Source organism: Athene cunicularia (genome assembly GCF_003259725.1).
Source record: "Athene cunicularia isolate RWA chromosome 17 unlocalized genomic scaffold, athCun1 chr17_part1, whole genome shotgun sequence".
Classification (NCBI taxonomy): Eukaryota; Metazoa; Chordata; class Aves; order Strigiformes; family Strigidae; genus Athene; species Athene cunicularia.
The window spans coordinates 7233954-7245747 of record NW_020799122.1 but is presented as its reverse complement, the minus strand read 5'-3'; the positions used below and the strand labels follow the sequence as shown (position 1 = coordinate 7245747).

Genomic DNA, 11794 nt, shown 5'->3' with positions numbered 1-11794 from the left:
GGGGGGGGGGAAGATCAAGACCTGTTTCTACATTTGAGCTTTCAGAATTTCAGAATACATTTCAGTCTTCCTATCAGCAACATGAAGTAAGACTGACTCATAGCACCTTCTGTAAATTGAAGGCTAGACTTTAACTTTATTTCATGAGATTTTTTTTATGCCTACCTCCCTTACTGCAGCTTTTTCTCAAGACCATAACATTAAAGATACTTCCCAAAAATAAACTCTCAAGTCACATTCTTAACTTCTTTAGATTGCAGGATCTATTAACATCTAGCATTTTTTATATAACTTTTGTAAAGCAATTGCAGAATATCTATAATACAGACATAAAGTCAATGGGAAACATGACCTCTCATTGAATGAATGGTAAGCATGGATAATATAGATGAATATTCACCACCAAACCACTATTTAACCAATGGATCTTAAGGAAATGGAGAAGGGAGGGAGGGAATAACTGTGGAGAAAAATATTTTAAAGAATTGGCTTTAAGTTACTCACATACTGTCATACACAAAACCTTTAAAATCCTACACCACATGAGATAACATATAACTGTTCAGTCAGTTTCCTCACCTCTATCTCACTATCTTTTTCATGCCTCAAAGCAATGGTAAGTTCTCTGAATTTTTCTGCTGATAAGTTCCCATCATAAGATCCACTCTGAGACTTTTCCTCTTCAAGATGTTGAATTATAGCTTCTTTATTTTTCAATGACAGATTCAGTTGCTCTATAAGTCTAAAATTATAAGATTTTTAATATTAATCTTAGATCATCTACCACCAATTCTCCAGTCATTGCAATAAATCTTGCAGACAACATTCCTAGGTGAAGACTCCAGACAATACCTGCAAAACTTAGGACAGTGCTTTCACAGCCCCTCCTCTCTCCAAAGAAACCTGAAAAGGGGCTGAAACTTTACAGGAAGCAACGAACAGGCTTGAGCTATCTGCAGAGTGCTCATTCTTATTTTACTCTCGTGCCATTTCAAATGTCAACACTTAAGCATCAATATTTTAGTTACCTTGTCCTTTATAGCACACACAAAAAGCTTATCAATCTATTCCACTTAGCACATACAACACTATATCATACATACCATCACTAAGTGTCCCTCAAGTACATAGTTTCATCTATATTTGTACCTAAGCTGGTTCTCATTTCACATAAGCAAAAATAAAAAACGTCAGGTCAGCACTATCTTCTTTGGTCAATACACATCTTCGCACTTCCAGTATTCCAACTGATAAAAACAACAATGCTGGAGTTTTCTGACAGACGTTCAGAGTTATAAGTGAAAACTTTCTGACATAAGATGCCAGCTGTGATACTCTCAGTATTTTGTAAATCAGATGATGAAAGTATCGTTTTAACACAATACGAATTCCAGATGTGCTACTCCCAAACAAGTTTAAAGCATTGCACATTAATATTTGATTCAGTTCAAGAAGTCAAATATTCTCCTCTTCCATTTGCACTGTTTTTCTGGTCCTGTGAATACTCATACTTATCCACTAGTGTGTAATTATAGAAGATCCTGTTAACACCCAATCACAAGGTGAGGGGGGGAGAAAAAAAAAGAACAACAAAACTTTCTTCATCATACTCCACACAGCCTTCACTTCAGTGATCCATTTCCGACAATTTGTTTCCACACCTCAAGCACTGTTTTCACACAAGCTATAGAGCTGGCAACTAAAATACCTCTGAAAGGCCTGGTTTTATAACTCCTTCCCAGCTCAAGTCACTCAGAAGAGCAACTGTATTCAACACAGATGACTAACAGACAGAAAGAAGACAAGAAAGGGAAAGGAGAAAGAAAGAAGATAACTTGAGAGCCAGGTTATAACTACTGTCATGGTGCAGTATCAAAATTTATTAGAACAGTTTCATAATTTTATGTCACTGTAGATTTCAGATTTGCCATTTTCAATCTGTATGCTTTTACAAAAACTGTCTGGAAAACACAATGCTAACCTTGTGTTGGTCCTACCGTAATATAAAACCTATCAAATGAAAGCCTCAGGCCAACATAACTTTCTGTTACCAGAGTAGGCCAGTTATTCAGTTACAGATAGAGCAGCTACCTGCAGGGTTCAGTCACTAACAGACAGGAAAGGATACTCCAAAGTAGAAGGAATCATAACAATCTTTTGATCTCCACTCCAGGCTCACATCCCCAAACTAAATAAGCTTTACTGGAAGGCTTGCCAGGCATGTATTTTACCTTAATATTTAAAAAACAAAAATCCTCCAAAGTATTGAGATTTGAGTTTATACATTTTCCCCACCTAACGTTATTGAACCACAAACACCCTTTCAACTACCTGCCAAACAAAGCAAAGCACAATCAAAACCACAAAGCTCAAGCACACTACGTTTCTCTTCCCATTAGATTTACCATCCCCAATAGATACGTGACTGGGACTGAAGAGTACATAAACACCATGAAAGCAGTAAGGGAACACAAATGGTAGAGCCAAGCTATATTCAGCAATGGTTCAAGAAAACAGCAAGCAGGAGATAAGTCGAAGTTACAAAGATGCATTTAAAGACATGCTCATGTCACATGTATACTGATCATTTTACACTTTCAGACAACTTTTAAACATGATTTTGCTATCATGCAGCATGTAAACTAGTTGCTGTGTTGCTATTCATTTAGCAGTTGAATAGATAAGATGGCCAGTGACATTCACTCATGTATCTGAGGGTAGCATCAAAAAAAACCTACATCCATGTTGACTCTGCTCTTTAGCAATAAAGAATTCCAGTAGTTAGAAACATCACCAGCAAGAGTTCTGACCTGTCTTTCTCAGCTCTGGTAATCATATCCACATCCTTTGCAGGAGCATTCATAATTGAAGAAAGTTTCTGCTCAGCAGCTATTCTCAGAGCTTTCTCCTTCTCTGTCATTGCAAAGGCTTTTTCCACATCTTCTTGGGCAGCTTTAAGATTCTGTAATTAAAGCACACAATCCTGACGCCTGTAAGAACAAAATGCTCACAAAAATGTTCATATACTGAAGTTTCTTCTACCAAACATATGTCGGTATGTTTAATTTAGCAACTTTTACCAAGTAGTTCAAGCACTTTGCAAATGCTTCTGAACACTTTGTGTCTGCATTTTCAAGATTAATCAATTTGCTGTGGTACATATAGAGAAGTTTGTTTCAAAGGAATAAACCAAATACCCTAACTGACAGCAGAACTGGAAATGAAAGTGCCCCTCTGCTATGGCTTTAGATTTACCTATTTGTGGGTCTTTGTCCCACTGTCCTCCCACTATCATAATAGCTACACTTAAAGAGGTTAAAGACAAGCTTTTTTATTCAGAGACAAAATAAATATTCACAGGCTCACTGTAGCTAACTGGAACTCTTCCCAACATCATTTATATTTTGCAAGAATTGATAAAGTATGAACCAGACATGTTTCTCTTGAACAGCAATGGAAACAAGAGGTAACACCCAGAGATTCCAGTCCGCTTCCTCTAGGTGACCCAACTCATGGAAATGGGGAACACCAAAAGAACATACTTGTATGTGCATATGTCACTGCATAAAATTTGTTTCAGATCATTTTTATATTGCAAGCTTCCCTGCTGTGCTCACTGAATTTTGCTTTCTATGAAATAAAAGCCTCACTGTAGCCTAACAAGTCATTCTCCCTTCTCTTTCAAGTCTATACTAAGAGTATCTCTTTGGGGGAGGGTGAGGAAAAGGTCTTTCACCACTTGACTTCACCACTCAAGCCTTCTCCTGAAAAGCTGTTCTGCCAGCATCCATCTTTAAACCAAAAACTCTGAAGGAAATTAATCTCTGTTGGAATTATCTGGATCTATATAATTATATGGTGCTACCTAAACAAGTGACTAATACTACTCTGCAGTGTTTACATTCATAAACATAGTAAAATTAATGTCAGAGGCCAACACTATATTCAGGCTACAGAAAATACTCTACCACCACGAAATTAGACTATTTGCCCTTCTACCTGTCAGATCTGGGAAACACTAGTCTGACTGGCTGTTTTGGTACAAACTAACTAGTTTAGAAACTTCTCTATCTATTCAAAGCACAAAGAATGCTTTGAGAAATCTCAATTCTACTAAACTAAAAAAAAGGTCATGGAGATTCCCCCTCCCCGCTCCGTATCCCTGAAGGAGCTCACTGCTTTAGGAATACTGTTAAATCATCCTGATAGAAAATACCATCAGGAGATGGCTACCAATACCTTCCATGAGCAATTCACTCTTTAGGGATGGGAAAGCAAATATTGGAATATACCCACTTGTATTTACTGTTCTATTTGCTATTCTATTTCTGTTTACTTAGAGAAAGAGCATCAGACACCATCCCCCTCACAAACACAGCTATAAAATCCCACACCTCCAAATAAACCTGTCATGATGCAAAACAATCATGAGCTTATGTATTTCTAGAACTTGACACAAACATTTCCACCACAGACCACTCAGTATCAAATTTGTTCTTTACAAGAAACTGAACTTCTTGCTTCTGAGGAAGCATGTTATTCATATAAGTAAATATATTTTTTGCCTTTACACTACAAAATGAGGAAAACATGAAGCAATTCCCTTGTAAAGATACCAGCAATGGCTCAACAATAAATACAGGAATAAACTGTCTCAACCACAGACAGCAAGGAATAAAAAAAAGACATTGTTAAGAATAACCCTGTGGAACAGGAGAATGTTATGCAAAAAGGTGACACAGTGACAGCAGAAGCCAACAATATCTGGCAGATAAAGGTCAATCTAACAACAGAGTGCATGCAGGCAGAACAGCGGGAAGCACCTGCTGGTTCATCCAGCCAGAAGCTGCCATAAGTGTGTGGCCCCTCTCAGCCTGTAACGAGCACACAGGAGTGGAGATGTACAGCTACAGAATCTCAAGAGTGATACTGCAATACTGCCACCCCCTATAAAGATGGGAAATTACAGGAGGGCTTACAGAGTGGTTTCAGTTATTTAGGAAGCTGAGACCTTATCGGTAGAAGTGTTCAAAATCCAGCCCCTCTTCCTCTAAATAGAGATTGCAGTTCTGAAAATGTAGCCTCCTCACAGTGGGATTAAGGAATCAAAGGTTTGTGCTGAATGTACCTAAATACCACCAACAAGTACAAATTTTCTGAAGAACTGCTATCCTCATATTGCTCCCTTTCATTGTCTTTTTCCCTTTTTTTTTTTTTTCCCCTTGTTTCACACTGACTGTTTTTCCAGGAAAGCTGAAACAATTTCAAAACCACAGGTAGATCACAGTATCAAATCTCAGACAACAGAACATAATCAGCAGATTTCTCACTATTTCTAACTATTCCTTTGGCCACTCACCACTTCCAGAAACTTTATTCGGCTAGTCAGGATTTCTTCCATTTCTTGCATCTTCTTTTGTGCCTCTTCTTTCACACGCTGTATTTCAGCATCACCACCCTGGGCCAAACTTTCAACGGCCTTACTGAAAGACCACAACAGAGACAGAAATCCCATTGCGTATCAGACTGGAAAATCTTTAAAGTGCAAGTGGCTAATAGATTATGCACAAGCAAGTGTCTTCCACTTTATCTGTATCTGCTTGTCACTTAAAGGTTAAATACAAACATCTACACACTATATAGAGTTCTGGCAGTATAGTCCGGGAGTTCCACACATGAGCCTTGTCACAGTGGATAAGCAAGCACTTGGTATGTATGATGAAAAAGTGTAGTATTTCCTTCATATTTTTAAAGCTTCCAAATACAGTATCAAGCCCTTTGGTAATGTTGTTTTCTCTACAGCAAGCAGCACTGGAATAAACTGAAGATATGTAGCTGCTGAGGTCTCTCCAACTGCCTTTTCAGTAATTGTTAATACCTTGTAAGAAAAGAACAGCTAGTATTTCCTTACTAAACAAATGATGATCATTTGTTTATGATTTCCCCCTGAATTTTGCTTCTTATTATGAACTTGTGCAAGGTTCCATTCAAAGTCCAGCAATACCCTTTGACAGTTACCTGGAGAGGCCAAACAAATTAACCTGGTCCTCAGGATCTACTTGAAACTAGGCCCCTCTGAACTACTGAAAAAGACCAATTGGTGACAATTCAATACCATGGGAGGTAGGGCACACAATTCCACTGAGACTGAGGCCCATGTAGCAGTCAGTAGCTGCCAGTCACTGCCAGCCTGGATTAGTTTTGAATCAGGCTTCTAAAAGGAAGCAGTTTAACAGACTGTCAGACCTATTCACTCCCCAAAGCATATTCCACCTTGCCCACACCATAAGACAAGGTAATTTTTAAGTAAGTAATACTTATTTAGAAAAGAGGTCTTAACAGAAAAGCAGAAATGTTAAGTGTATTCATTTTTATATCATTAAAACCCACAAGATTCATTCTAGATTAGTTCTGAACTGCTTTCTCAGCCTTACTGAGAAGTAGTTTGTGTAATATCTTCCCAATCCAGTGCTTTAAAAAAAGTCCACCTCTTCACCTGTTAAGACAACTAAGTTCTTAGCATAAAGTCTACGATAGGAATGCTAAGCCATTCACAACTAGGAAGTCATATATTCACCTGAAAAATACAGTAGAATGAAGGATAATTTCAAAGTCGCACCATCCAGTATAAGTACATTAACATCACTGTGCATTTAAGAATTCACACATGTAATTTCCATGATGAATGAAGCAATTTCTTGATAAGTGCACTTAAAATACTACTTTGGTATCCCTATATTCCTAAAGCATTAGGAATAAAATTAATAGAAGCAAGATCTTGAAAATCCTTAATAACAGACATCGAGAAATACACTGGTACTTACGAGGCTTTGATAAGTAGTTTCTCTCTCTCCTGCAGATCACGCTTCAGACTTTCTATCTCAACTTTTAGCTCAATGTTCTAGGACAAAAGAATGAAAGCGTCTGGAGAAAATTCAGAGGTCACCCTACCCAAAAGTTACTGGCAACGTTTAGATTACTTTTTGCCTAGACCAATAAATATAAAGTAACATTGGGCTAGGAATAGCACAGAGACATTTTACGTTTTAAAGGACATATTTTGCAAATTTCTAGACTTTCAGAAATCTCAAAAGCTTTTAGAACTACTGTATTCAAGCAACACACATCCTACACACACACACACACACACACACACACACACACACACACTCAACTACTATAATGGGGGAGTACTGCAGATCAACTTGGGAGTTTCTAGGGTTTCCATGCACAGTTTTAATTTATCTATGAGACATTTCCTCTTCTTTTAAAAAACTGATTGTATCAACTATTGAAGCATTTAATAATCTTTAAATTATTTTGTCATAGCCTGAGAAAACTACTCATAAGTACAAAGAACTACCCGGTCTGCAAGTTGACAGATACCATTTCAATACATTAGCAATTACAAGACAGACACCTGTGTAGAAGGCCAATCAGCAATATTCAGTTGAAATCATGACCTAGCTAAACATCAATTTATGTACTTAGTTGTTGTGACAAGCATCAAGAGAGACTTACGCTTCTGTCCTATTTCAGAAAAGAGAACTGATGCAAGCATCTGTTATAAACAACATTCTACTGCGTTACCAAAAGTACTTGTTTTCCCTTCTAGAACACAAGTACCACCAAAAGGTGTAAGAAATGCTTCCTGTCATCTGCAAACATGAAATAACAAGGATGCAACGCAGACCACCCAACTCAAATCCTTCTTTCAACTTAAAAAGATACCGGTTTCGTCTACAAACTGACACAGGAATCAAACAGATCTGAATTCTGTACAAATACACATTCTTTCAATTTAGACCAATAAAACTAGAAGCTATACACAAGCCTAATACAACTTTATCTACGTGCTTCAAAGGAAGCAGCTTTGAGCTGGAGAGCCCAAACAACCTCCAAGTAGCTGTACCAACATCTGATAAACCCAGGAAAGACCAGAGGGGTGAAATGAACTGCCCCATAGTAGAAAGCAGAATAACTACATATCAAATTCAGGAGAAGCATGCTGCTTCTTCTATTCCCCATATGATTTCAGTAGGACAACTACCAAAGATTCATAACCACTTATAATGGTAGTTTAGATTTAATTATTACTGAAAAGGATTAGGCCAGAATTAAATAAAGTTATCATACCAAAATTTCCAACATCAAAAAAAGACTCAAAAGTTAAGTAAAACAGGTAACCTCCCCACAAAACAAACTCTTCAGAAAGATATATAGTTCTATTTAATTATTTTAGATGCATACGATTTTGTATATTTCTTCAGTGGGACCATCAAACTTCTGCTGCATTCGCTCCTCCAGAAAGTATATACGAAGCTTCAGGTTGAAGTTCTCTTTTTTCAGATCAGTGATTTGCTGTGAAATAAAAAAGAAAATGAGAAAATTATGTCGTTTCAAACCAAGTAAAATAAAGTGTGAAAATTACTATCATTTAGTTTTGCTCTCCACAGTGAAAGATTAGAACCCACTGTGCATAGTTAAACATGGACATATGTGTGGGTATGGGTATATATGTACATATGTATATATATATGTACGTATATTTTCAAATTGTGAAGGTGTTAATAACAGCATGACAGCCAAGTCAAAATGAAACATCCTTCCCTCCAAGACAGTGTCACCCAGGGAGCTGCAAATACTCCAAGCCCTTCAACATGGTTCTATCTTCTACAGCATCAGCACCCATCACAGAGCATATTTTTCTCCCACCATCCCATCCCAGCCATAACATTATTTTTCCCATCTCCATGCCTCACCCAAGCAAGAAGAAATCCCACTCCAGCCTACCCCTTCTGAATGTGTTGGGATTTATTCTTCAGTTCTTAAGATATGTAGGCACACTGGCATACACACAAACTTTGTGTGCGTGTGTTTATAAGATGTTATCATTTAGCTTGTGGTTATTTTTCCCCAAGCAAAACTCTGAAACAGTAGCACTTAAGCAAATAACAATTACAAAATAGTATTGTTTAAAAATATATAATACATGCTGTTGTGCAGACAGTGCTCTTTAGAATATATTCCTTAAGTACTAAAACACTGAGTCTACACAAAAAGAATCCCAAGAGTTTTTAAAGTCTAAAAATATTAAGTAGTTCTTTCCTCTATTTTATAGAACTTGAACAAAATATAAGATATCATGTTGAAACACAAGTATTTTCTTAGCAAAAGCTTGGGATGGTAGCCTTATTCATGGGAAGGAAAGCACAAGCACACAAAGCATGGGAGCCCAATCGAACACCAATAAAACCTTTATCCCATGCCATATTTCATAGTGCAATTCTCTGGAAAAAAATTGCTTATGATTTTTAACCTTCCCAGTAGAAGCAGTAACATAGTTGATGGTTTCATTAATGAAAGGAGTCTCCCTCTAAATTTTTTTTAGGAGACTAAGCATAAAACATTCATCCAAATAAGACTTGTGTCTCCTGCCAGCTGCTTTCTGCAAAAGGAAATCTAATATGTTACAGAGCTGCTAATAAAATATTGATGTAGGCTTTTCCAGAATAGTATAGTACCACTTGTAAAAAATATTAGCTATACAATTCTTAAAATATCTAGCTTGTGAAACCTAAAATTATTTTCCGTAGCAGCACTCAGAACCTGCATCTGCAAACAATTCTTCAGTTTAATAATCTCTGCCCAGCAAGATGCCTTGTCATTATTCACACAAGTAAATATCATCTAAGCAACTGAAATATGCTTGACTACATAAACTTTGTGGCCCATTCACACATCCTGAAGAAGCCTGTCTTTAGAAGCAGTAGCAATACACATATTTAACTTCATCTTTGTTTCCCTACAATTCCAACCGGATGATTGTGAACAGTAGTAGATACAAACTTGAACTATGCAAGTAATGGCTTAAAGCATGATACCTCATTAGTATCACAGGGTATATCTTGAGTAACTGGAATGACTATTTTGGAACATTCAAACAGATGTAAGCATGAAAAGAATGCAACTTTTTACTTCAAGTCAGAGCCCAATGCAGAATATGGCTCAAAACTGAAATCCTTATTCAGAGTAAGCAAAGAAATGAAAGTTTTCTTAAACGAAGCAAGGCTGTGCTAGATCCTGCATGTTTTGCTGGCAAGTTCAGTACTATGTTCAACTGTTAAGAGCAAGCCTTAAAGCGTTTGGTTTAGTTTGTGGGTTTGTTTGGGGTTTTTTTTAAGCAGTCAGTAGATCATTCCTAAGAGTTAGTCTCTGTTTATTCATTCAGAAAAATTCCAAGGGCCAAAGACACTGAAATTGTATCTGTTGAACTTCTAGTTAGTCTTCAACCATTCCATATGTCTGAGTCAAAATGAAAAAACAATTTCAAAAGAACTCCGCATACCTTAATTCTACTCACATGTATTTCAGTGGCAATAGAATTAAATCAAAGAGCTTAAGGGTACTATTTTCAAAAGGCAAGCAAAACAGACTACACAATCATAAACCAAGAAGTGAAACAAATGTTGTCTCTGACATTCAGTTTCTCAGAGGAAAGTTAATTCAGGCAGACTACAATTAAAAAGTTATAGCTTAATAAAAGACAACACGTAAAATGTGAACAAGTTCACATTGCAGAGGGATTTTAATGGCAATCCTCTCGACTTACACATTTAAAGACTTGGTCTTAATGCCTTTATACATTTTGATTTCTGTATTTAAAAAAAGAATGAAAAAAGAAAAATAGCAGACACTTCTTGAGAAACCAGGACAATGCAAAACACTCTACACAGAATATTCCACACCACAAACAGCATGGTAGCAAATACCACTTGCCAAGCTTGGTTTAGATCCTTTCCAAGTCAGAGAGCCACTTTTATGCAAAATGGCATCTGTCAGCAGGCGCTGTGGTTTCACAGCGCAGCACAGTTTTTGCCAGCAGAGGCCATTTTACAAGACAGCAAAACTCTAAGTGGGTTTGGGGAGACAAGAAAAATCACACAAATATTATTTCTTAGTTCCCTGACTTGATACCAATCACACTTTCTATTCATGAACATCTTATAAATCCTAACAAGGTTTTCAATTAGAGATGCCTTCCACTTTGCCCTATCACAGGGTGGTTCCCCCCCATATTGCAAGAAAGCGAGACACACCGTAAATACTAAAAAAAATTTAAAACTACACCTCTAATATTATACAGCTCAGCATCTTCTCCATGTCTAAACACAAAAGGACCTTTCCTACATGGATCCACCCTTTAGCCTGTTCAGGAGTCACTAGATCCATCCTGTTCTCTGAGCTGCAAGGCAAGGAACCCATTCTTTTTATTACCTCTTCATATACTCTATAAATCACATAGCCTCAAAGATCAGCAAATTCATGCTGTAATATACATACGTACAACCCATCTCCAAGCAGGAGATATCAGGAACTTTACCTGCTAATTTAGATTATTATTTTTTTTTCAAGTGGGCTAAGAACAGCCTTATAATGTCAGTCCAAAAGTGCATCTAAACACGGCTACAACTGAATGTGTGGTGAATAGTAAAAGGATGAGGAAAGTAAATGCTCCCTTTCTGAAGTCTAGTCTTCCAGCTACCAGCAATCTTAAAGACTCAGAACCAGACGTTATAGAAATATCTCTGTGTTTAATGGATTCTTCTTCTTTTACTTGAATGAACTTTTGAGCTTCATTATACTGTTGGCATCCATAAGACCCTAAGTTTTACAGCCGAGTTTAACATAAGGGGCCTGTACGTACCAGGAAGGCAGAGGATCTGTGAGGAGACCCTTTCTCCTCTACATCACACAGAGCAAACAACAGATTTTTCCTCCCTTCTACAACTTT

The 11794-nt window shown here is 37.2% G+C and overlaps 1 protein-coding gene across 1 annotated transcript in view; it reads right to left on the bottom strand.

Moving 5' to 3' along the window:
* CDK5RAP2 (CDK5 regulatory subunit associated protein 2) overlaps nt 1-11794 on the bottom strand; it is an 82234-nt gene that overhangs the window by 69496 nt on the left and 944 nt on the right. The window contains exons 3-7 of the mRNA XM_026860684.1: nt 8251-8361; nt 6825-6901; nt 5360-5483; nt 2811-2962; nt 580-742 (exon numbers count right to left, since the gene is read on the bottom strand). Coding sequence (XP_026716485.1) covers nt 580-742; nt 2811-2962; nt 5360-5483; nt 6825-6901; nt 8251-8361 — 627 coding nt within the window. The remainder of the gene's footprint in view (nt 1-579; nt 743-2810; nt 2963-5359; nt 5484-6824; nt 6902-8250; nt 8362-11794) is intronic.